At 52.3% G+C, this 26013-nt stretch overlaps 2 protein-coding genes across 14 annotated transcripts in view; one reads left to right on the plus strand and one right to left on the minus strand.

Annotated features, from left to right (window-relative positions):
- Nucleotides 1-330: 330 nt before the first annotated feature.
- Nucleotides 331-20238, plus strand: PCARE (photoreceptor cilium actin regulator). 7 transcript variants are annotated; one of them, XR_010750449.1, is made up of 5 exons: nt 331-4330; nt 8591-8857; nt 13115-17144; nt 17748-17978; nt 20182-20238. XR_010750449.1 is itself a non-coding variant. In XM_066378607.1 (2 exons), exons 1-2 carry the CDS (start codon nt 627-629, stop codon nt 8754-8756), a joined length of 3870 nt encoding a protein of 1289 aa, XP_066234704.1. In that variant the 5' UTR covers nt 331-626; the 3' UTR covers nt 8757-12019. The 7 variants fall into 7 exon arrangements, 1 of the variants encoding a protein (XP_066234704.1); XR_010750451.1 differs by lacking the exon at nt 20182-20238 and having other exon boundaries at nt 13115-15521; nt 16978-17144; nt 17748-18212; XR_010750448.1 differs by lacking the exon at nt 20182-20238 and having other exon boundaries at nt 17748-18212.
- Nucleotides 20239-20246: 8 nt separating this feature from the next.
- The window catches only part of TOGARAM2 (TOG array regulator of axonemal microtubules 2), a 50952-nt gene continuing 45185 nt past the window's right edge, over nt 20247-26013 (minus strand). For 5 of the 7 annotated variants that reach the window (XM_066378608.1, XM_066378611.1, XM_066378610.1 and 2 more), the window contains 2 exons: nt 24660-24746; nt 20247-20511 (listed from right to left, as the gene is read on the minus strand). In XM_066378608.1, the coding sequence (XP_066234705.1) occupies nt 20255-20511; nt 24660-24746 (344 nt within the window). In that variant the 3' untranslated portion in view covers nt 20247-20254. Of the gene's footprint in view, nt 20512-24659; nt 24747-26013 lie in introns of those variants that run through there. The other 2 variants (XR_010750455.1, XR_010750454.1) reach the window with 2 other exon arrangements.

The following is a 26013-nucleotide window of genomic DNA, read 5'->3' on the forward strand; positions in this document are numbered from 1 at the left end:
GGAGCACACTTGGCTGGTTTGCCCTTATTAAACTGCAAAGGTCACTCCTCTGCCAGGAAATGTCACTGGGGAGCCCTTGCTGCTTTTCCACAAACGTGTCTCCTCCAGAGCCCTCCGCAATTACGGCTCATTTCTCTAGGTTTCATATGGCAGGCGTCTGAACAGAATTAAAAGCATAAGCACGTGCAAAAATAATCCGCTTCCCAAGATAGTAAATGCTGAGAAGTTCTATATTAGAACGCACTGTGAGTGCTGACTGGCTAGGGCATGATTAACCTAATAGGCTTAAAGTTCCACTTGCCATCCACATCTGTCAGGGCTCGAGCAAAACACAGGCCCCTAATCCACGAGCCTGAGGTCCTTTACAATTGCCCCGCTGCTCACTAACAGCAGAGGGTTCAAAACTTAAACAACACAGGACAGCAGGCACCGCTACCTCTACACGGTGGGGCCAGGGACGTAAGAAAGCCCGTGCCGAGTTGAGGACATGGTGCCATGGACGTCAAAGGATCCTGGCCTGGAAACTGCCTGGATGGACTAGTAAGCCTGCCTTTTGCTGCTATTTCAAATAGGATTCCCTGGAAATCATGAAGGTTGCGGGTGGGAGATGACGACAGGCTGAAATCATGGGGTGTACACCTTCCCACAGCGACATTGTTAACAGCGTGGCTAAGAGTGGCATCCAGTTTTTCAAAAAGCCCAGAGCACTTCGGCCAGGGAATCCGGGGGGCAGTGGAAGATGCTCCATTCCTTTGCTGGTTCAGAGCTCCACCTGCTATGACTCTGGGGGGGACTTGTCCCAGGAACAGAAGCAGACAGAGGCGCAGTCAGGTCCCAGATGGACCCAAACCATGGCTGAAGGTCATTGTCAGCTCACAAGAGATTCCACTGCAGGCAAAAAGAAAGATCTGCAAGGGCTGATCCCAGAAACCAAAACCTCCCCTTCCCAGCTGAATAAATCCCAAAGCCACATGGCTAAGGACATTCCTTTCAAGACACAGAGCTCCCACGGCTCACAGGGGGCAGCCTTTTCTGGGGAAGAGAGTGCAGGAAGTTATACTCAGGAGCCCTCCATATGGGAAAGAAAGCCAAAAAGCCACAGGTCAAGGCAAAAGGATCTTCATTGCCAAGCCACCCTTCCCGCTCACGGGTCTGAAGGCCAAGTGGACTTTCCGGAGCCCCTCGTGAAGGCCCATCAGCACGCTTACACCTACCTACACTCCTGCCTCTCCAAATACGAAGCAATCCTGAGCCTCACCCATCAGGCCACCCAGACCCAGGAGCTGCTGCAGCCCATGGTCAGCTTCCTGCTGCTGCGCTTTGATGAGGTCAACCAGCTCTTGGGGGAGATCTCCAAGGATGGGGAAGTGCTCCTGCAGGAAGTTAGGGAGGACCTGGCTTGGCCGTTGAGGAAAGGGGAGCCCCAGGAGCAGCCAGATCTCCTGCAACAGCTCCTGCAGTACACGGTCAGCAGGCTGCAGGTGCTCAGTGGCACGGTGGCCTCCCTCACCGGCGGTGTCCTGGAGAGCTCCAGCACCCACCTGCAGGCCTCGGTGAGCCACCTGGAAAACAAGCTGAGCACGAAGAGGGGCGTGGATGAACGCCTCCTGAGGGCCCTGGGGCAGCTAGAGAGCTTGGTGAGCGGCCACAGTGACCCCGGGGCACAGGGTCTACCCTTGTGCTCTGAGGACAGTGGCATTGGTGCAGACAATGAGTCTGTGAACCTAGTGGACAAGCTGGGCAAGCAGGCCAGCTGGGACTCAATGTCAGAGCCTGCAGAATGGAAGCCAGGGACCTCAGCCACAGAGGGGGCCAGGCCCTTGGGACACACCTGCCAGCAGAGCCCATCCTGGATGGGTTCAGACCGGCCCCAGGACTGCCCGCTCTCAAGGCCTTCTATGGCAAAGGTTCAGCCAGCAGCACAGGGCGGAGCAGGAGGCCTGGGCTCCTCCATCTCAGGCCCAGAGAACGCCACCTCCAGGCCTCTGGGGCCTGGCAAAAGCAATTCATGTGACTCCCTTGGGGCCGGGATCTCTGTAGAAGCACATCTTTCTAAAGGCTCTGGGTTGATGGACACTCCATCCCCCAGCAAAGGGGAGGACAGCAGTACAGAGGAGGAGGAAAGCGATTTCCATCCAAGGCCACGGTCCTCACCTGCTGGCCCAGAAAGCCCATTTCAGCCACACCCCAGGAGGCTTAGGAGCCCCCAAGCCCAGGAAATTATTCTCAAGATGAAGAAAGCAATCAGTGAAAGAATCAAGTTTGTCCCTGTGTCTTCTGGGCACCAGGATTGGGCCGAGGAGGAGGAGGGGACAGTGGTCCCACCAAGACCTAGCACGGTCAGTGGCAGCAGGAGGGCCCCCATGAGGCAGAGGAGGTCCCAGTCAGAGTCAGGTCTGAAAAGCCATGTGGAGGAGACCCCCCTCCAGGAGCTGCAGAGAGCCCAGAGAGACCTCAGCCAGCGGCTGGAGGCATTCTACGCCCTGGGTGCACAATGCCAGGGGCGGAGCGGGGGGCAGGTTCTGCGGAGCGGTGGGCAGGCTCTGCAGCCCGGAGCAGCATCTCTGAAGCCCAGCCACCACTGCAGGGTCGCCCCGAGCAGCTCCATCAGCAAGCTGAAGGCTTCTCTGACCAAGAACTTCAGCATTTTACCAAGTCAGGACAAGAGCATTCTGCAGAAATGCAGCTCCCTCCGCCCTGAGGGTGAATGGCCTTGGCAGGGGGACGCGGAGGGGGTTCCAAGTGCCACTGCACCAGGGGAGAGAGCCAGCGAGGCCCCCCGAGCTGAAAACTGGCGCTCCGGGGGCCGTCCTACCAGAACATCAGTCAAGAAACTCATTGAAACTTTCAGTCCCACTGAGAGTTCACAGGGACGGGGGGAGTCCAAAGACTCTAGGCTGAGCCCCTGTCTCAGGAAGTGGGGGGTCCCCATCCTGCCCTCCAGGTTTCCCATCTACAGGGGGCTTGCCCCCTTGTATCCAAAGCCCCAAATTTCTCCAGCAGCATGCCGAGGCTCTCCCATGGTGGGCGCAGGCTGGAGGCCCTTAGCGCCTGTCTTAACCCCGCTGCTGTCAGCGTCCAGGAGTGAGGACCCCCACTGGGAGACAGAGGGCGACCCAGAGCAGCTCCCGCCACCACCACTGGAAATCCTGATGGACAAATCCTTCACTTCTCTGGAGCCCCCCGAAAGCCACGAGCCAGCAGAGTGCTCTCCTGAAGGGACCCACGTGCCAGGGCTGGGAGGGGCTGGCCCTGCCCAGAGAACATGGGCTTCTCCACAGCTAGGAGCCTCCACGAGCCCCACCGACCTGCTGCCCAGCAGGAGCACCGCCACCCCCACCCGGCCCTGCAGCACGGGGTCAGGGAGCAGTGGGAGCGGCTGCAACCCTGGAAAGCAGGCCTTGGACCTCAGCCCTCCGCCAGCAGGCAGCCGACACCCAGAGGTGGAGGGCAGCGGGGCTCAGCGTCAGGCACAGGCAGGCAGGGCCGCCAGCCTGTCCAAGCCGCCCCGGAAGGCAGTCCCCTGGCCCCATCCCAACCACACGGCTGGGCAGGGCAGGACCTCGGAACCCAGCCTGCCCAGACAAACTCGGGGGCAGAGCCAAGAGAGAAGCTCCCCGCTGGTCAGGAAGGCTTCTCCTACGAGGGCACACGGGGCACCCAGAGCAGAGAAGAGGCCCCCAAGCCTTCTCTTGTCTCACAGACCTGCTCAGTCAAATGTCCCATCTGTACATGGGTTCCCTAGCCCAACAACCAGTCCTCTGTCGAGCCCCAGGGCACTAAGCCCCCCAACAGTAACAAAAGGAGCTTCCCCCCAACACCAGCACAAGCTGCCTAGCCCTCCCCCTGAGAACCCACTGGCTCAGCACAAGATCTGCAACCCCACTGTCCAGTGCACAGAAGCAAGTTCCCCTGCCTCTGGCCCCTCTCTGTTCCCGCCAGTGTCCCCCCCTCAGGGGCACAAAGAAACAAGAGATTCTGAAGATGGTCAGGCAGCCGTAGCCAAAGCATCTGGGAACACATGTCCCATCTTCTGCCCAGCCACCTCTTCTCTGTTTGAAGCTAAATCGCCATTCTCAACAGCCCACCCACTCACCCCGTGGCTGCCACCTGAAGCTGGGGTCCCTCGTGGGGCCTCCACAGGATGCTGGAGGAGCAACTCAGGGCCACGGCTGAGGGCGGGCTCGCAGCGGGGAATGACTCTGTGCGCCCTCAACCCTCAACCCTTTGTCAGAAGGATAGCTTCCAACCGCCAGCCGGGAGTCCACCTTCGCCTGCCTGTCCCCAGCACCACCAGCAATGCTTGTGAGCCCCTGCCTGGCCAGAGCAGGTAAGGAGGGTCCTCGGCCATGCCCCTCAGTTACTGGAGTAGAGCCAATGGGATCATCCGGGTTGGTAGCTTTCAAACTGTTCTAAGAGATAAAGCGATTAGTAAAAAGGGTCTAGAAAAGCCCAGCCTCCCCTCCTCCCATCAGCCCCCCCAAACCCCTGAGTAACTGTGCCTTCATCTGTCGCTTGTTTCAGGCTCCTGACACTTTAATTGTAAAGAGGCTCACCTGGATTTAAAATAAAGTTTAAAGCAATGAAGTTAGTCCAGCCACACACAAACTTTTATTTAACATGCGGGGAAACTGAGATAAAGTGACTTGCCCCCTCGTGGAGTCACTGTCACTCTGCCTAGAACCAGCAGCCTGACTTCTGTCATCCCTGGTTTACTTCAGCAGACCAGCATCTAAGGGGGAGGTTCTCGACCTTGTTGCAGCCCCAGGACCCCTTTAAACTCTTAAAAACTATTAAGAACCCAGGAGAGTCTTCGTGTATGTGGATTGGCTCCCTCTCTGTTTACTGTGTCATAAATTAAAAGTAAGAAATGTTTGAAATATTTATTAATTAAGTTTTAAAGACAAACATGACCCCATTCTAGGTCAACTTGAATAATATATTCTTATAAAAGTTAACTATATTCCCCACAACAACAAAAAATTTAGTGGCGAGGGGTACTGTCTTATATTTTTGCAAATCTCTTTAGTGTGTGGCTTCTCAGCTCTGTCCCTGCTGTCAGTCTGCTGGGATCTCACACCTCATGTAGACAGGAAAACTCTTCTCTACGCTCACGGAAGAGTGGGTAAGGAAGGCCAATAACATCTCAGGATTATTATTAAAATAGTTTTGACCTCACAGACCCCTTCATCGGAAAGTGTCCCGATGAAAGGGCCCTCCTTGACCTCAGCAGGCGGAGTTCTAAGGGTGCTTTCTCATGAAGGCAGCTGACTTGTGTGTCACTGGCCCAGCCACGCAGACAGGCCTGGGCTCCCGACTGCCATGGGCCGGGAGCCAGGGGATAGCCTGTGTGAGCACTGAGTAGCCGGGTACGCTCAAATGACCGCTTTCCAGAACATATAGAGAAATGTGTCTTTTCCAGACCGTGACATGGAGAAACAACGTAACTCTGAGGCCTGAGAGAGTAACTCTTATCAGTGTGTCTCGATATCAGACCAGACAGAGCTCAACCAGCATGCGGCCCTGCTGCCTGGTGCTGCCCACACCTGTGTAAATCAGCAGTTAACTTCTGCCAGAGTGATCCGGGTTACAGACTTCACAATCTGCCGAGGCATAAATGGTCATTTTTTTACAAAGTACTCGGCAGTCAATTTTAAATAAAGATATTACTCGGGAAAGTTTGCGCGTTATTATAGCTATATAAACTTCCTCAGCCACTTGAAAGAAATGAAGTATTGATTATTTTTTGCAAGAATCTTAATGTAACATTGCTTTTTTCTTAAATCTAAAATGAACTTCCTACAGCACAGTGCCTTTCATCTGAGAACCTCTATAAATGTTAATGCATTATTCCTCACACCAGCCACTTATTTGGTTATTAGATTTCTAAAGCCGTGCCCTTCAGCAGAGGCGCCGGAAAGAACAGGGACAATAAAACGGCATTAATTAAAAATACTAACATTTTAAAACAGCGGGAGCAAAATAAAGCAACATAAAATTGTTCAGGAAGAAAATAATGCCCTTCTCCTGGCTTTTTCTCAGAAGAGGGCACCCTAAAAGGTTGTTTTATGTCCTGAATTTCAGAACTTGGGGATACTGGGTGGGCATGGGGCAGTACTTGTAGCTTGAAAGAGAGAGGAGGATTCATAAACAGGTACTTCCCCAAGGTCATGTGGAAGGTCATATAATGACTCACACCCATACTGGGTATGGGTCTCCTGGTAAGATCACCCCTTGGAGCCGTTCCCAACTGCAACTGTGCTCCCAGGGCTGTGATGGGGAAATGCCCACTCCCCGCCCTCCGTCCCCCCGCCCCCATACACACAATCCTATAAAGTTGGCATCTGGGAGCAGAAGCCACGCCAGCTGTAAGCGTTTTCCACTCTGTAGATGACAAGCATTTTTTTCCTGCCCTCCTGCATATGGGAAACCATACCAGGAAACTGCAACAAGCCAACAAGCCTGTTCCAGAGAGCCAGAAACTGCTCCAAACAGGCTGGTCCTCAAGCAGGGACTTGCAGGGACAGAACCACGCCCATGGGACCTGGCCGCCGAGGCAGGCTCACAGGATGAACTGGCCTGCAGCTGGTGTTGACCTCCTTCAGGTCATCCCGTGCTGGGCACAGCCCTTTTTATTTAAAAAAAAAAAATTGATGATGCTTCTATCTTCCTGCTCTTGGGGCTTGGGGGTTGGGGACAGTCCTTGGAGGTATGCCCAGGAAGCTCAGTTACTGAGCTGTGACTGTTATTTACATGTTGAATTCCCTGGTGGAGGTGCCAGTCTCCAGGTCTCTGCATGCTGGGGGACTGTGAGCATTCAAGAAGGGTCCCAAATTGCTCCCCAAAATTTGGTGCTTTCCATGTTTGCTAATACTGGACCTTCTCAGGAAGGTCTCTCTGCAGAACACCCCCCTCCCCGTTGCCTGGATCAGCCTGTCTCCCCGACAGTTCTGGGAACAGGTAGAACCACAGCCACATGGTGGCAACCAGGAAAATCGACCCCCTAACCTAGGCTAGGGGGTTCCACGTAGATGTGGAACCTGGTTGGGATTGGGAAAGACACGGTTCTAGGAAATAAATCATTTATCAGACTTTGGAGTCAGCGTCCACCAACACTGTGTGCCACAGTCTCTCCTCTGGGCACGCCCCTCCCACTCCTGCCAGCCAGTGGGGGTGCAGCAGGGGGTTCTGGAGGAAGTGTGTCCTGCTCCAGGGCTACAGAGAGAGGAAGGTGTGAGCTGTGGCCCACAAACCACAGTGGGCCCTGCAGGGGCCTAGGATGAGGCCAGATTCCAATACAGATGAGACTGGCTCTAAGGACCACGGTGGGTTCCTAACCACCAGAAAATCATGTATATGTGCCAGCCTGACACCCACCCCTCCTCACCCTCTATTTCTGCCACCTCAATCTTGGTAGGATCCAAACTCAAGCTTGTCTTGCACTGGTCTGACATCCCACATACACTTACCCCCACGGAGCTGCATAGTAGAGCTCAGGGAGCAGTCAAGAACGTGCTGTCACAGATAGAAGGGCCCTCCTGACTGTGTATGTGGGGCCTGGGTCTTATCCTGGCCCTAAGGCGACTGATGGAGAGGCTCTGACCCTCAGGTGCCCACCGGCATTATGAAAAGGTGGTCCCAAGGGTCCTTTCTAGGTGTGACTTCCTATTCATGCTACAAAGCAGCACCAGCATGACAGCTGGCCATTTTTTGAGCGCTTATCACATGCTAGTTAACATGCCAAGAGCTTTAAACGCTTCATCCAATACTGATACCTTTGAGTGTCGTATGAGATGGGTACTATTGTTATCTTCATTTTACAAAGAAGAGAATCAGAGAGGATAATTAGCATGCTACAGGTCCCACAGCTAGTAAGTGGAAGAAGCAGGACTTGAACTCAGACAGCCAGACTCCAACCTCCACGCAGTAACCGTAAGGCTAGCCTATCAGCACACAGCCCATGTGGCTTTCTGAGCTGGTCCCCCTTCTAGCCCAAGCTTGCTCCATGCTTCTGACCACTCCCCATTCTGGGCTCCCAATGCACACTGTCCCTCCCCACTCAAAGCCCCTCTCACTGTATCGCCAGCAGCCAGGAAGGTCTGTTCTAGCCAAATGCCAGCCTGGCCAACCAGTATCCATGTTACTGCATTCAGGAAGGGGGTAGCAGTGAGCAAAGCAGGGCAGGAGGGCTGTTATTGTTGGTGTTGCTTTGAATTCAGCTAGCGAGCCTAGCCCTTTCTTCAATAAGAAGCGCTTTAAAAACTAAAACAAATAAAGGCCCATTCCCAGAGCTCCTGAGGCAGTGGCTTTGTTCAGAGCAGCAGGACTCTGGGCACGAGAGGAAGAACAGGATTCAGCCTGTCAGTCCAAATGCCAGGAGCTTGGCCTCCATGCGGCTTGGCCACAGCAGGCATGCACAGGACTGCACCAGCCAGGTACACCTGACACAGAAAGGCAGAGGCCTGCAGCAGGGGGCCACCGAGCCCATGGGTGGGACAGGCTGGGAGGGACAGAGAGGCAGAATGGAGACAGGGGTGGGGCCACAGGAACAGTAGATTGTTTGATCTGCGCTTGTCCTTTCTCTTGGCAGCAGCAGTGAGGAGAGCCCCAGGAAGGACATGGAGCGGTGGAGCAGCACCTGTGCCCCGGAGCCGAGGGTCAGCGGGGCGGCCTCTCCCCCAGAGCTCTGCGTGCTGGGCCATGGGCTGCAACGGGAGGCCCGCGCCGGCCGCGCCCCGCAGAAGGAAGCGGCCTGAGAGGCAAAGGGTGGCAGCCAAGCGTCAGGCTGCTCCATGGATGGCGGGCCTACCACACTCCGAGGTGTCCTGGAAAGGCCTGGAAGGTGCGCTGCCAGCAGGTCTGCAAAATTATGAACAAGCACTGTCTTCAGTCCCAGCTCCTGGTTTGCCTTGGGGTCCAGAAGTTAACTATAACTCTGGATCCCACAATGATGCTCTTAATCCTTCAAGTATGGCCTTAGTTTAGGGGGGAAGTGTGTTTCTCACATGCTTGACGGGCCAGGTGTTGCACCTGAGTCGGTCTCGGAAATCATTCTATCTTCACAACAACAGATGGAGCAGAAAGCATCCTCCCAGTTTGCCGGTGAGGAAACCAAAGCACCCCCCACCCAATGACTTGCCTGAGGTCACACAGCAAAACTCTGAGCAGGTGTGGGGGCACTAGAATCTTTTGTCTCCCGTTACATTTCATTGCTCAAGAGCATTCCATCACTCCATCTACCTAAAGCAGGAATGGTTGTGCAAATGGTGGGAAAGCTTTGGTTTTTAAGGTGGAATACTGGCATAGTATCCAGGCCCCCAGTCTGAGCGTTGGTTAGAAGCAGGTTGCTCCAGAGGTGAAAAGACCGAGGTGGGACTAAGACCATGGTCCCACCCGCCCTCCTTCCCCTCCTCCTTCCACAGCTCAGTTCCAGAGCCCTAAACACAAAGCTGCTGCCTGCCTGCTCATGCAGCCCTGTCACCTCTGAGGCTAGGTGTATGGTCAAATGATCCACCCCACCGTCCACGAGCCTCTCAGACCCAGTGGGCACTCCCAAGCTTCCCAAACAAGGCAGCCTATTCTCCAAGCCCCGTGGGGGCTGGAGCTCAGCAGGATGTGCGGCTAAGGTCTCATACACCTGTGCCATCTCCCCCAAGGGCTTCTTGACCACCTTTATCGGAGTCACTTGCAGAACTTCCTCTGGAGTTGAAATTGAAGTGGAGAAATAAATGGTCGTTTGTGCCAAAAACACTCACTTCTGCTAGAATGAGCAGAAGCAGATCTTGGAAATTTTCCATTGGAGGCTGTGGAGTGCTTTCTATTTAGAAAAGAATTCACAGTGATTGGGCGATTTGATGCCGGCTCAGTGGGTTGTCACGAGACAAGAATTCTCACCCACGGGGTGCAGCAGGGAGGCAGCCCTCCAGATCTGCTGCAGTCCTGAGTTTTTAAGTTTGGGAAAATTATAGACTTCAAGTTCTTTCTTGTTGAAATAGGTCATGACTCAAGAACATGTTAAACTGGGTCCTTGGGGACTCAGCTCCCCACTCCCCGGGGTATGCCATGAGTCCAAGTAAATGAATACCACTTCAACTTGTCCAGTTACTATTAAAATAGGGGTGACAGAAGCACCCAAGGAACAGTGACTAAACTACCAAGAGGGGCCACCACCGCCCCCTATGGGTCGCGTCTGTGCCCACCCAGCTGTGTGCTCACGTTTGCCTTGCATTGGTATGGTCAGAGCACCGCTCAGGCGGCAGCAGGATGGGTTCCAGGGCCCAGCCACACCCACGTGCGTGTGGGTGGACCCTGGGAACCGCTTGAGCTGCAGGAAATGGGAGGAAGTTCAGCGGGCCGGGCAGGGCAGGGCTGAGGTAAGGGTGTGAGAACACCAGGCTTAGGAAAACCTGCTTGACATAGAACTGTGCAGTCTGTCTATACGGTTAGGCCTGCAGCATGAGTAACAGGCGGGGTGGGGGGCTGGCTAGGCTGGGCACGCAGGAAGCAAGCAGTGTGGAGAGATCCAGCTCCTAGGCCAGGGGACTGGTCAGAAAGGGGAGCCCGCCCTGCGCTAGGGTTTAGGGGCAGGAATCCTGGAGGTCTGAAGAGACAAAGCAGAACCCCAGCTGCAGGGAGACTGCACAGGTACATGGTTGATGAGACCAGGATACAATGTGGGGGGCAGAACCATGGGGACAATAAAAAGTCTAGTGACTAGAACCAGGATAGAAGCAGGAGCCAGACCCACAGAAAGGAGAAGTGAGTCTGAGTGTCAAGCCCAGGCCCCTGAAAGGTCTCATCTTAGAGGCTCGGGGCTGGCTGAGTGTGTTCGTGGGGGCTGAATGCACTTGGCTGTAGCAATGGGAGCGGCACGTGGACAAGTGGGAGCCAGGCAGCGTATTAGATCGTGGAGGAGGTCAACATCAGAGAGACTCTGGGAGAGTCTGGAATGAGCCATTGCTGCCCTCCATGAGTGTGCCTGGTAGGAGGCTCTCTGATGAAGGGCTGTCCCCTTCCCCAAGCAAGGCTAGTAAGCGGCAGCCAACACCCTCTCCCGAGCTGCAGGCAGGAGTCCTGCCGTCAGCCGTGGAGCAGTTCATGCCTCCTCATCCCTCAGCCCCGACGTGTGCCAGGACAGAGAGAGGCTCTGCCGGGTATCCCCATGTGTGATACAATGACAGGTCCCAGGAGCTTCCAGGCTCAGGCAGCAGGGACAGCGAGCTCGTGTAGATGTAGTGTTGCCCAAAGACACAGAGGCTTCAAGAATCCCAAATCTGCTTCCCTGGGGCACATGCAGAGGGGTCAAAGGTGAAGCAGGGCCAAGCCAGCACAGGAGCAGATAGGCCAAAGATATGCTTTTTTGGCTACCACCCAAACTACCAGGTTTAGCCCAAATTATTTGCGAATTAGACTTTTTTGCAAAAGAAATTAAATCCACCACAATGGACAGCTTGTGTGCCATCAGCTCAGTTGAGGGCTCCTGGAGACCAGGCCTTTCTTTTGTCTGCCCATGTCCTGGGTTCTGCCTTGGAGAGCACAACACTGGTGGCCATGAGGACAAGCCCACTTCCACAGCTTCTCAGATGGGTCACTCTTCCCCTCCCAAGAACCTCATCCTTGCTGGGCCCAATCTACTTCCCGTGCTCAAGGGAGAAGGGGAGGCAGGGTTTTTGTTTTGTCTTTTTAAGTTAATTAAGCCATCAACCCAACCACTGAGGACTCAAGAGTCTGCACTTTTCCTTCACAGGGTTAGAAACCAAGAAATGCTGGGTATAAGGACAAAAGGGAGCCCCCAACAAGAGATCCATCTAAGGAGTACATACTACCTCCGTATTCTTATTTGGGCCAACCTTTTCCGGGTTATACGGCCTTCTTCCCCCAGACCCATGGACCTCCGAGCTGCTGAGAGGGTGGTACTCAGCCAGCTCTTCACCCAGCACATCAGTCACACAGCTAATAGCTTAGCTCCAGGGGAGAAACACATTTTCCACTTTCATCAAAAGGATTCATGAGCCTGACCAGGCGGTGGCACAGTGGATAGAGCGTCGGACTGGGATGCGGAAGGACCCAGGTTCGAGACCCCGAGGTCGCCAGCTTGAGCGTGGGCTGATCTGGCTTGAGCAAAAGCTCACCAGCTTGGACCCAAGGTTGCTGGCTCGAGCAAGGGGTTACTTGGTCTGCTGAAGGCCTGCGGTCAAGGCACATATGAGAAAGCAATCAATGAACAACTAAGATGTCACAATGAAAAACTGAAGATTGATGCTTCTCATCTCTCTCCGTTCCTGTCTGTCTGTCCCTATCTATCCCTCTCTCTGACTCTATCTCTGTCCCTGTATATATAAAAAAAGGATTCATGAAGTGTCTGACCAGTCAGTGGTGGCACAGTGGATAAAGCGTCAAGCTGAAATGCTGAGATCCCACGTTCAAAACCACCAGGTCACTAGCTTGAGCATGGGTTCATCCAGCTTGAGCAAAGGCTCACCAGCTTGAGCTCAGGGTCACTGGCTTGAGCATGAGATCATAGACATGATCCCACGGTTACGGGCTTGAAGCTCAAGGTTGCTGACTTGAGCCCAAGGTCGCTGACTCGAGCAAGGGGTCACTGGCTCTGCTGTAGCCCCCGCCCCCAGTCACAGCACATGTGAGAAAGCAATCAATGAACAGCTAAGGTGCCTCAACTATGAGCTGATGCTTCTCATCTCTCTCCCTTTTTATCTCTCTCTCTCTCTAAAAAAGAAAAAAGAAAAAAAAGAAAAAGGATTCATGAAGAAAAGAAGCAAATATAATATTCTGGCAGAACAGTGTTAGCTTTTTGCAAGTATAAATAGAGTATTGAAGATGAACTGTGACTTCCCACCACCGCGCAGGGCTGAGTGGTTGTTTACTGCACACACCCTCTATTTCCCTTCCTCACATCACAGACCCCGCTCAGAACCTCAAGTAATCCTCGTGAATAGAAAATGCAGGGCAGACAGATCAGAGACTTTTCTTTCATTATGAAGAGCTTATGTCTGACAAGACTCGCCTCATAAACCCCACAACACGAATGAAAGGGATTTTAAGAAATACGTCCTTTTGTTTTTCTAAAATAAACCAGTGTTTTTTGCTTATCTAGGGGGAGCTGGTGCAGTGAATTATAAGTGTCAACATGTTCATCAATTGATCATCCGGTTGATGGCTTCCAGGCTGCCAACACCCACCCCATCTTCCACAGGCCAGCTTTTCAAAGAGACTAGATTTGTAAGTAGCCCCCCATCAAAGACTTGGTTGAACTGCCACAAGGTCGATGTGTTCTGAGCCTGTATTCACCAAACATGCTGTACTGTGCGTGCTTCACTCCCTGTGCCTACCTGAAGTTTACACAAAGCTCCGTCAATCCATCCTGTGTTTATGAAATATAATTAAAGATGTGTTCCACACGCAGAGGGGTAAACAGTTCATTCTCCCGGCACTCAATGAAGGACCGCGGACACTGCTGGCGTGATGGCGCTCATGGACACCAGAAAGTAGCCGCTGGTGGTCTGTGGGCCCTGCATCAGGTGACTGTAGAATTTGACTGATGTAGGAGCCCAGGTTCTGAGTGCTGTAACTCCAGACCGCCTGCAGTCTAGCACACACATCAACAATCAGTGTTGGCTGGGGTTGTGGCACGAGCAGGACTCAGGTAATGCCCACAGACAAACCTGACAGGCCTACACTGGAGGAAGAAGGAAGAAACCGGGAGGAGGAAGAGGGGATGTGGTGAGTGTGACCGTCACAGTCACCGTTGGGAGCCAGAGTTGATCACACTCCTCTTGGTTGGAATTAGGACACAGGAGCTGAGGCCTGACACCTTCACCGCCCTACTCTGTGACCTGGCTTCTTTCCCCAACTATCTTTTGAGCCACCTTGGAGAACAGGACTCATCATAATCTCTCTGCCATCCCTGCACTTCAAGGTTGTGACTAAGAGAGGAACTCAGGACCATTTCCCCCTCCTTCTATGTCTGCGCTTTGATCCTTGCGGGAAGTTAGAAACGGCTGTGACACTCAGCTAGCATTGACTTCCATCTCTGAAGGACTGATTCTGTGTCTCTAAGTGGAAAGACTTTAAAACATTTTGCTTCCAATCACAACTACATTATGTCAAGTATACCAAGCAGGGAAAAGCAAATTAAGCTCATGACTCTCCCATTTATTCCCCTGTTGGGTCATGTGTGATCTGCCCATGATGGCGGAAGCGACTTGAGTGCCTTCTGAACAGCAGGTTTACTGAGATTAGGCTCAAATTCATCATTACACCTTCACTTTGTTGGCAACGCTGCTTTTTCAAAACACAATCATCTGCATTGTTTCATTAGATCATTTAAAAATCCTATGATATGAAATAAACAAGTATTTTTTCAATACCTTTTACAAAAAAAAAAAAAAGTAAGCTAAGAAATGTCAAATGTCTTTTTCCAAAGACACATTGCCAGCTACTGGCAGGGCAGGTCCCCCAGCCCTGGCCCATCTGGGACCTGACACCTACTGAGAGCAGTAGTTAGATTACTCTGGGGGCTCAGCCCTAGAAAAAGTACCACAGCCTTCTTTGGAAGAAATTCTCAGTTGTTTTTTTGTTTGTTTGTTTGTTTTCTTTCAGGGACAGAGAGAGGGATAGATAGGGACAGACAGGAATGGAGAGAGATGAGAAGCATCAATCATCAGTTTTTTGTTGCAACACCTTAGTTGTTCATTGATTGCTTTCTCATATGTGCCTTGACCGCGGGCCTTCAGCAGACCAAGTAACCCCTTGCTCAAGCCAGCGACCTTGGGTCTAAGCTGGTGAGCTTTTTGCTTAAGCCAGATGAGCCCGCGCTCAAGCTGGCAACCTTGGGGTCTCGAACCTGGCTCCTCCGCATCCCAGATCGATGCTCTATCCACTGCGCCACCGCCTGGAGGGGCAAAATTCTCAGTTTTCTACAACAATTTCAAATAGAATATTATTTTTTATATCCAGCTATATTTTTAGCCATTCCTATTGAACTAGCTTGCATGAAAACATAAAACATAATATTAAAGAAAATTAAAAAAAAATTTTTTTCTTAACCTCTCCTCATCCCTCCCACATATGCATATATAAAACATACTTTTTAAGAAAAATAGTGAAGTCTTTTTCCCCCAGAAAATCTTTGTTTTTCATTACCATGAACCCCAAAACGGGCTTCCTGGTGACATCTGCCCCTGAAAGAGCAGGTGACACAGGAGACAGAGCCTACATTTTATTGCCCGTACCCCAAAGTGGGAAAACCAGTGGATGAGACGGAAAGGAAAAGAAGACCCCGGGAAACAGATTGTCTTCATGAAAATTATTTATCTAGTTATTTTTCCTCCTTTGGAAGAAGACAAGAATGGCTGTGTTTACAAAACCTGGTGACTTTAAAGCTACTGTTTGGTTAACAGCTTCTGACACCAGCCCAGGAGGTACTGGATCACTTTCTGGATATAAAAATTCTCAAGGAGAACCCAAGGTGATGCTAATAACAGCTGTCAACCCACACAGAGGTAATTATAAAGCCATGATGAAAACAAAACAAAACCTTCTCCACTGAAACACCAGGTGACAGGATTCGGAGAAGCCCAGAATAAGCTCCAGTGATGACAAGGACCAAACTGAAACCCCTGAGTGTCCCTGACTCAGAAACCCCTGCCGGCGAGCGGCCTGTGTGCCCAGCCAGGAGTAGGCGGTTAGGGCACCACTTCTCCAACCTGCCCAGTCCCAGGAATCGGTCTCAGGAATCGCCGGGCTGCTTGATAATTAATTTGCAGACTCCCCTGCTCCTTGCTCCAGAGGCAGATCTGCAGCTAAGACTAAGAATCTGAATTTTTAACCAGCACCCCTATGCCCGTCTCCCTCCCTCCATCCGTCCCTCCTCTCCAAGCAATTATTTTCATCAACCACATTTGGGAAATACTGGTTTACGGATACTGACTCCCAGGTGTGGGCTAGCCTGAAAACCTAACCATGCTGAGAGCGTTCAGGCTGAGGCAGAGGTTCTTGACCCTGAAGGTGTGTAGGAGTGACCGCGGGTTCTGGTTCATTAGGTCTGGGATGTGACCCAGGGCTCTGTACTTTAACAAACGCCGCAGGTGCTGCTGTTGTCAATGGGCCACGGCCTGTACACCTTCCCCATCCTGCAGCCTCCATTCACAGCTTACCTGTGGCCTCCCCTTTCTCCCAGTATAAAGTTTTTCTACTCGGCCAGCCGGACCTTGAATCTCTGCCAATACACAAGCGATCCTGACTGACTCCTTTACTATGTAGAGCAAGCTCTGAATGAAGTCGTGACTTCTCTCATTTGGCTGGTCTTCATCTATTTCCACAAATCCTATCTTGTCCAAGTGTCCCCAGCATGCCCTGGTGACCAGAGCAGACCAAACAGACACTCTCTGCCTTCAAGTGTTTAGGGCCAGACTAACTTCAGAAGACCATGGGATTTCAATTGGTCCAATCAAAGGGCTCAGACTGACACCATTTAAGGAGGTAAATATATCCTAAAGCCACTTTGAAATCAAACAGACACTGAGCACAAATCCAAGGTACAGCCACTTCCCAGCTGTGTCTTAGGGCCTGGTCCCCACAATGTGGTCCCCATCAGACCAGCAGGATCAGTGTCACCTGGCGGCTTCTTGAAAAAGCAGAAGCTCAGGCCCCACCCCAGACCTGCTGAATGAGAATGCACACTTGAACAAGATTCCCAGAGGTTCCCATGCACTGGTGGAGGTCACTGACCAAGTAGCTCTGAGGCCCCGTTTCCTCCCCGGGAAATGGGGAAAATCGTATCTTCCTTAAGAGACATCCAGAAGGGTGACAGCCTGGGAAGACTGCAGACACTCGGGGAGAGGCTGGCTCCTCCTCTCGTCTCTCCTTCTTGGAGCCCTGTTTTCTTCCATCTGTTGCCAGGAGAACAGATCATCTTCTTTACCCTCATCATGTCTTCCTTTCTTTCCCTAAGAGCAGAACTGGGTTATAATAAAGGAAAATGCTCTCAGCAAGAACGTGCCCTGCGAGCCTCCCCACCATTCTGCCCCCAGCTGGTCAGACGAGGCAGGGAGGGGAGAGGGCACACCAGCCTGGAGAAGAGCTTCCCAGCTTCCCAGCAGAGGTGGCTGTGAGGGCCATGTCAGGTAAGGAGACCATGGCTATTGAGAGCTGACAGTCGCCCAAAGGGTGCAAACAGCCCTAAATCCCAGCAAAGAGGTGAACAGGCTCTGTCCTCTGAAACAAGCCCAGCAGAGTGGGTCTCAGGCTCCACGAAGCCCCAGGCACGTTATTCTTCCAACCCCACAAGCAGCACAAGTCACAAGACCCTGATCCTAGCTGCTCCTAAAGCTATGACCCCAAAAATATAATGGCCAGTGTTCCAGGGCTTCCTGGGCTCTTGGCCGTATGCTAAGTGCTTTACAAGGTCATCTCATTAATCATGACGATAGCCCAGTGAAGATGGGCATTGTTGTCATCTTCTCCCCCACCCACCTATCACACACACACACACACACACACACACACACACACAGGATTGATAAGAAAAGATCAGAGAGGTTGATAAGTGTGTCCAAGGCTACATATCCCAGTAAGCAACAGAGCCTGGAATTCAGCATCTCTGACACCAGTGCCTGACCTTAGTCCCTCCCTCCAACCCCAGGACACCCTGCGGCTTCCCGGACAGAAACGGAGAGGGCCAAAGCCAGTGCTATCTTTCTATACCTTCTATTTTGCTGTGCTTTCAGAATTTGGCCACCCATTGGGATTACTGGAAGAGAATAATAATAATAATATTAAGAGAGGGGAGAAGAGAAGAAGAGAAGAGAAGAGAAGACAAAGCTGTCTGGGCCCCACCCCAAACCAACTGAATCAAAATCCCCAGGTATGGGGCCCAGACAGCAGAATTTTTTTAAATCTCACCAGGTGATTCTGAAGCACAGAAGGTAGGAGAGGAAGCCGAGAAAACAAGACAAGAGGTGAGCCTGTAGGAAAGTTTTCCTAAAATCTCAAAAGTTGCAATTGATGAGAAAGGAAGTCCTAAGCAGTTACCTGTTCTCAAACAAGTCTTTGACCCCTGAGAGAGAGAGAGAGAGAGAGAGAGAGAGAGAGAGAGACATCCCATAGCCAGAGGCTATATTCCCACCCCACAAAGCATCTAGGTAGAGTTTCTGGTCACACACACAACCAAGCAAAGAATGGTGCTCTGCCCCCCCCCCCCAGCTCCCAGGGCGATCTCTCTTCCCCGTGACTGGCCTTCCATAGGCCCCATTCCTGCAGGCACGCCCAGGTCACTAGTGCACTGACTTCACCAGCACCCCTACCTAGATTACAACCTGAAATCGTGAAGGAAAACAGAACCACGCAAAGATTTATTCTTTGCTTTTCAGCTATTTGCAGTTGTTTAGCCCAGGGAATGGGAAACTTTGGGATTGAAAATGTACGTGGAAGATAGGACAGGAAAGCAGGGGGACAGGACAATGATGTTGGGCTTAATTTCTGTCCTCAGATCCCTGCCAGACTCTGCGTCCCTGGGTTCCTACAACTCTAAAAAAAAAAAGCCCTGAAATTTCCTGAGAGGTTCTATGCTCTTGATAAGAAGAAAATTTAATCTCCTAACCAAATCCCAAATGTTTGCTCAGACTCCCAGCAAACAGAACCAATTAAATAGTGTAAAACTAAACAAACATTTAAAATCATACTTTTGAGCATCTTTGATGGCTCCCTGTCCAGAGGCCTTTAACCTGGTTCAGACAGACTCAAAAAAAGAGCAAGGTGGTAGCCAGGAAGCCCCCGCTGGGGTCACACTTAGGTAAGAAGTGCTCACACGAAGGCTAGAGTTACCCAAAGTCACACAGAAGCTGCCTGTTAAAACCCAAACCCCAGGATGGCTATGTGCTGCCCAGGGTCACCCGGGGCATTGGTGGGGTGGGGCTGGAGCAGCCCAGTTACACCTGGCAGCATGGGCAACATGGGAACGTGGCCTCCTTGGCCCTGTGTGGAGATACAGAGGTGAGTCAGTTTGGGGCTTCCCACCTGCTCTAGCCTAGCTCCCCAGAACGGGCTCAGAACAGCGATGCCCTGCTCTGCAATGGTGACAGCGGACAGAAAACTTGCTAGCGTCAGGCTGGGGCCTCAGCGCTTCCCCTCTGGAGCTGCCCCTGTGTGTTGCCGGGGATCTGGGCTCCCTGGCTGGGACTGGGACTCTATCCACCAGCCTTTCACTTACTCACGTGTTTGAGATAATGACCTGAGCTCTGATTCCTCCTGGTCACACCACTGTCAACCTGCCACTGGTCCTAGTCAAGGCAGGGCCACTCTTCCTGTGTGCAAAGTCCAAGCCCCGGACGTCGCCTCTCACAGCCGGGGCGCTGCTTCCCTGGCTGCTCCACCAGCAGGCAGCACCTCCTCTCGGCCTCCTCCTGTCCTGGCCCGGCCTGACCCGACACCCCTCTCCGGCTTCGTGATCCAGCCCAGCTGGAGGAGCCGCGCAGCCTCTGACCTCACGTGGCATCTGCGGACCGTGGAGAACTGTGGGCTTCAACTATGGTGTTTCAAGTGCCAAGCACCATCTTGTCCTCTGCAGAACCAGCCTGGAGGTCAGCTCCCAGAGGAAGCTTTTAGTAATGCAGATGTCAAATTCTCCTTGCCTTTTGATAAGCTGGCTAGCTTTCATTAGGAGGTTTGCATAGGACCAACCAACATGGCACTGAAAAGTTTGTTAGGCAGAAGCACAATGCCCCTCAAAGCTGTTTGTCACACTCACCTCAAATCAGGCCACTGACAAATGGGCTGGAATGGAATGACCGACTCAGGGTCCTGAGGCTGGGGGGGGGGGGGGGGGGCCGGCTGCTCCAAGATGGGAGGCTCTACCTGAAGGTGTCCTGTAGGTTTGTGCTACCCTTTGTCCCTAAGTCTTTGTCTCAGTATTACCTACAGCTGGTTTTGCCATCGTCGTGTGTTGTTGTGTTTGTCACAAACTGAGTTATCAGAAAATTCTCTGAGGTTAAAAAAGTGAAAGATAAGGAAAACCTTAGAAAAATAAATCATCCTTTTATTTCTACTTCAAAATATACTATGTACATCTGGAATGCAAAGGGAAAGTAGACCGGGAGATTATGCCATCATAAACATAAAATGAGTTAAAAAGTAATGACCGCCCGTTTCACATCTGTCTCTCAGCCATGAGAAGGGCGTGAGCTGCCCGAGTCCTGTTGTGGGGTGCCACCCCTCTGTGGGCGATCCTGCGGCTGCCTCACCGGGATCCTGTGTCTAAGAGCTCCTGGAGCGTTCTGAGGGCTTGCTTCGGCTGTCCAGCGGCCAAGCCCTGCAGCCGGGGGCCCATCTGCTCCTGGAGGCAGCGGGACAGCCGGCACACCGCTGCGCGGACGTTCCCGCCGTGCCCAGGCAGGACGCCGTTCCCCGTCATGTTGTTCAGGAAGTACCAGAGGACCGGAAGGACGTGGCGCTCCACGGCCTGGGGCTTTCGGGGGTACACTGAGGCCACCAGCACTGTCATACAGAAAGAAAGAGGGAGAGTTACCTGAGTCTGGTACTCTCTTCCTCTCTCACTGCCCTCTGTTGGGACACCCACTCTGTCCTCAAAGGCCAGGCAGCCCAGCAGGGCCGGCTGATCCATTAGATACAGCACCTGGGTGGGCCTCTTAACCTGTTGGGGGGTCCATGAACATGTTTTAACTTCTTTGAAAATCAAAGAAAATATAAAGGTATCACTTGGTTTATTTTTGTGTTTATACCACCCAGACATAATATACAACTCTTAATGTCTGTTTAATGGAGGAAGGAGTATGCAAAAGCAAAGTTCTTGGGGCCCATAACAGACATAGTGGGCCCCTGCAGTCCAGGGGAGAGAAAGAGGCAGACACCCCTGGATGCTGTCCTGTCTCCGCTATACTCTAGCTGTGGGGGCGTGAGAAAGCCATCCAACCTTTCTGAGCCTGTTCCCTAATCTGGAAAGATCATAATCCTGCACCAAACTCTCGCGATTGTTACAGATTAGATAATAATAAATGTGTGTGAAAGGCCTAAGCAAGTGGGCAGGTGACAAATAGTAGCTAGTACTGGTATTGCTTAAATCCACATAACCACCCAGTGTCTGGATGCCACCCCTCACTGTGAGACCACCAACAATTCAGGAGGTGTGAACGTGCTCCATAAACCATCATTCCATGAGGAACACCCCCCAGATCTGGTTACCCATGGCCGCCTACTTTCTTTAAACCCCAGAAAACCCAGAAGCAGGCTAAACCTGTGGGCAACCCCTCCATCACAGAGTAATGCTGGGGCTACCCCAGATGTCAAAGCCACATCAAGGGCTGCCGAAATCACCCTGGAGGGGGGCGCGGTCTACTTCTGCAGTCAGCGTCAGCCGCCCCCCCTCCCCGTTAATCTGCGGCCTCGGTGCTTGTGTTACAGGCAGTGTGCCCTGCCTGTCGACCTGCTGCGGAGAGGCGCCCGGGAAGGCAGATGACACTGAGAGCACTGCTTTGTTTAGTTACAGGGCAAAGAAACTGGAAGGTTCCTGTGCAGAGAAGCGCCTGAGAAACTAACAAGGCCTCAGTCAGGGCTCAGTGGCACAGCGTGACTCCATTCATTCTCAAGCATCCCGAGACGCTGGATGCTGGCCCGCTTCTCAGAGGTAGAGGAAGGAACCGGGCTCGGGGGTCAGTGCTGGCCCAAGACCACACAGCCCACAGGGGCAGAGCAGGGAACAGAGGCCAGCGCTGCTCCGAAGTCCACACTCCCTCCACCGTGGTGCCCCCCAAGCCTCTACAGGATCTGCATTTCAGAGGCTACCCAGAGTTTTATTTTTAGTGAAACCCCCCAGTTTGTCCTTCCCTTATCAGCTTAACGTCACCTTATCCCCCGGGGTATCTTTGGGGGGGGGGGGGGCATGGGGCCTTGCTGATTGTAGAGCTGGCCTGAGAGAGTGGGGAACCAGAGAAAATGGGCCACCCCCCGCAACTCAGCCCCCCACTCTCACAGGGCCCTTTCCATGGGACTGTGTACACTAACTCTCAGGCATGTATGTGGGGGTTCCTCGGGGGCTCCCCAGTGTTACACAGCCCTCAGGAGTAAAGGTGGTCCTCCTTCCTGGGGAAGGCAGGCCTGCAGCCAGTGAGTCAGCCCAGCCATGTCAGGCGTTCAGTGGGAAGGTCTCCCAGGGGAGGGGAGCCTCAAGCAGCTTCATAAAGCGGGGTGAGTGCTGGGAACAGGCTGAGAAGGGAGGGCGTGGTCGGCGGGAGAACCCCCACCCCCACCCCCCAGTCAGAGCAAGGGCAAAGCAACAAGCAGGGAAGTCAGAACAGGCAGCACAAAGGAACCAAAGAAAATGATCCTGGTTGGCTACCTACTCTGAATACCTGTATCTCAAAGGTTTAACTCTCTATCTACAAACAAAGGTGAAAACTTCCCCAAGAACCAGGCCCAGGCAGGACCTGCCCCAGCAGAGCTCCCTTCCCTGTCTGGCAGCCACACTGAGTCCTCTCCCTCCCAACAGGGAGGCATTAATCCTGCCCACCTGAGTTCCACATTCCCAGGGCATAGGGAGGGGGTCACCTGGCGGATGGGTGGGTCTCTCAAGCTGGCAGAGACGGGCAGAGGCCCTTCTGGGAGTCTTCGTGAGGAAGAAAACCCCATTAAACTTAAGTATAAAAGGCAACTGAATTAGCAAAAGATTTGCTCCTGTTAAGCTGGGCTATTATTAGTTTACACCTCACGTCAATTGAAATTTTCTTCTGTGTTCTTGGCTGACATCTAGTTAACAAAAGAGCTACACAGAAATTCTTGCTTTTGGGGTCTCTTGGAAATAGATGGGAAATGTATACAGAAACTAGATCACCTAAAGTGAAAAAGCGTCCACCTCTGGGCCCCATAAATGACCCATACAAGGAGAGGTAGGCTTTTGCCTAGAAAACACAAATTTTGAGCAACAGATAGGGTTCCTTGTCTGGTACCCAAGGTGTTCTCAGTTATGTGGCCTCATTCTCACCCCAGGGCACCCACAGCATGGCACTGTGGCTGCATCGTGGGCACCAGCCCTGCCTCATTCGCCTCACCTGCTTGGGGAAGGCCTGGTACCTGGATGGAGGTAAGGGGACACTCCAAGGTCACTGGGAGAACAGAACCAGGTCAAGCAGCAAGGCCAGGAGCAAGAGATGGGGTGGCGGAGGAGCTGGAGTGATGCCCGCAGCCAGGCACCCTGAAGGCCCGATGCTGAGAGGCCCTGGCTGGGTCGGCAGGCAGGGTTGGGCCCAGTGTGCGGTGTGCCCTTTAGAGGCTGCTGGAACCAGGCAGGAGGGCAGGGGAGAAGGGGGGCAGAGGAAGTGATGGGGGCCAGAACCAAGGGGGCATCGCCCAGGCGGAGGAAGAGGATAGAGAAGGGCTTTGCAGGCCGGGAGCCACAGGTGAGCAGGCCAAGGTGAGAGCACGGGAGACCAGCCTCTGCATGGAGGGTGGCACGCTGGCCCCTAGGAGGCAAAGGCCAGGGTCACCCGGGGCCAGGCAGCCCGGCTCAGGGGCTGAGGGCTTGGCTCTGCAGCCACGCTCCTGGGGACAAATCCTGGATTACTTGCCCAGGGACCTTGGGCACTTAATCTTCCTGAGCTCTGTTTTCCTTATTTCTACTAAAGGGATAATGATGGAACCCTCCTTATGGGGTTCTTATGAGGATTAATAATCCAGGACATGTAATTGGGGGTGGTGGAAGGAGGCCGAGTCTAGAAGAGGGTCGGGCAGGGACAGGCCTTGTGAGCCACTCCAGGGAGCCTGGTCACTCTCCTGAGTCTGCTGGGAGGCCACGCATGGATTTAAGCAGCGGGGGTGAGGGTGGGGGTGGAGAATAAATAATCCATCACATTTTAGGGGACCCTCAGGAGTCCAGAAAACAGACTGAGTCCTGCCTCCTTTCTAGACGGGACCTTAGTCAGATATGAAAGAGGCTTTCAGCAAGCAAGAAAGATGATAAAACCAATTTAAGTAACCTGCCCGAGGTCAGAGTCAAGCGGGTGGCAGATGGGTCCGTCCACCCCCAAGCCTGTGTCCAAATCCATGCCCGGATCCAAGAGTCCCAGGAGAAGGTTCCAGCACTGGACTGAAATCCCTCGAGGCCAATGCTGCAAACTCAAAGCAGACATAAGCCTGGGGCAAGCTTTCCTGGGCTGAAGCTTGAACAAGGCAGAGCAGATTCAGGCTGAGGCCCCCTCCCTGCATCATACAGTCCTGGGCAGCTGGCAGAGGGGCCCCTGGGGTGAAATCCAGCCCGTGCTCCACCGGCCAGGCTGTACATGCCCAAGAAGAGGCACTTTAATCGTCACGACAAGGCTGCTGCTGGCCAAGCCATGGACCCACAAGGCGGTGTCTGCCCAGAGGGTCAGGTGTCCTATGGGCTAGTGACAGAGAGGAAGAAAGGCTTCATGGTTTCTTAGGAACTATTTTGGTTAGGTACAAACCCTCTCCATTGTGCCGAAACAAAGGTCATCTTCTGGTAATGTGAGGAGTATCTTTAAAACACAGATTATCAAAATTTTTAAATGGCCTGTCATTATTTTTGGTCTGAGATAAGTGGGGTCAAGCACACGCCTGGAGAGAAGAATGGAGGTCGACTGGAAGGCGGTGGGGGCATGTCTGGGGGTGCTCACCCGACAGGCGGTCCGTGACATCAAGCACTGCGCGGCCACTCAGGAAACGCACCCGCCCGGCAAACGCTTGTAGGAGGCAAAGGTTGTCTGAAAGAGACAGAGCGTGCCCGTGGCCACCACACTGTGGCCGGAGCAGAGGCGCCAGTGCAGAGCCAGGCATCCGCGACGCCTACCGGGGGGCGAGGCCCTTTGGGGGCTGACTGAGTGTTTCCAGGCCACAACGGGGCCACGTTAGAAAGTGAATGTACACAGGTTGTCTGGGGAAGTGAGGGGCCTGATGGAGTTAAAGGGGCTCCAAACAGGCCTCATTTCCTCCCACAGATCTCCTTCCGATTGTCAATTGTCAGCACTCACCCCAAAGTCCCTCTCTACAGAGGGGTGGAGCCCGGGGGTCTCGCACCTGCCCCACCCAGCCAAACTCTGAAGCCACTGGGCCACACTGTCCTCCAGCCACTGAAAGGCCAGAGGAGGACTTTGAAGAATGTGTAATAAACATGGTAGCAGATGGCCACCAGCAGCAAAGAAATTGGAATCAAACTGAACTCCTGACAATAAGCTTCAGGGTTATGACATCATAATTCAATAAGCTCAGTAAGTTATGATATCACACAGCCGAATTCTCTGTGGCCACCAAAACTAGGCCTGTTCATCACAGGTAAAACCTGGGAATGATGCACCTGAACAGAAAATGCAAGCCATGGGGTAGCAGGTGACCGAGCTGAGAACAGTGACACAAGTGTGCAGTTATATGCTCATGCTTTGCAGTTTTAAAAAGCTCAGGATGCAAACTCACATGTGTGATACAATCACAACCATGCATACAAACAGGAACAGAAAAATATCTATAATAAAAAATGCCAAATGTTAATAAGGGTTTATTTTAGTGAGGTTTTTTTCTCCCTTCTGATGCTTTTCATTTTTTTCTCAATAATTAATAAATATACTTTTACAGTGGTGGAAAGTAAACTTTATGTTTTTAAATTAACTATAAAGACTACATAATAGCATGGGAAACTGATAGGGTTAAATGAAAGATACAAAGTCAAAATTGTATTGTTACAATTTTAACCAGGGAAACCTATGCATGTAGACAAGAAACAGGAGATAAAGAGGGATGTTTTTAAGCAGTCGGTATATTAGAGGGGAACTATGAATAATTTGTAAATTTCATTAACAATATGATATTGCTCATAAAATCTATGTAAGATTATAACTTTTTTTTGATTGATTTTTTTTTAAGAGAAAGAGGGAGAGAAAAAATGTCAATTTGCTATTGCATTTATTTATGCATTCACTGGTTGATTCTTGTAGGTGCCCTGACCAGTAACCCAATCTATAACCTTGGCATATCAGG

The sequence above is a fragment of the Saccopteryx leptura genome, chromosome 3 (genome assembly GCF_036850995.1).
Source record: "Saccopteryx leptura isolate mSacLep1 chromosome 3, mSacLep1_pri_phased_curated, whole genome shotgun sequence".
NCBI classification, from domain to species: domain Eukaryota; kingdom Metazoa; phylum Chordata; class Mammalia; order Chiroptera; family Emballonuridae; genus Saccopteryx; species Saccopteryx leptura.

What these genes read in the sequence shown, in the direction of transcription:
- PCARE (XM_066378607.1), top strand. Translation starts at nt 627, where the DNA reads ATGGGGTGTACACCTTCCCACAGCGACATTGTTAACAGCGTGGCTAAG. An exon ending in CCCCTGCCTGGCCAGAGCAG is followed by an intron (nt 4,331 to 8,590) that starts GTAAGGAGGGTC and finishes TTCTCTTGGCAG; the next exon opens with CAGCAGTGAGGAGAGCCCCA.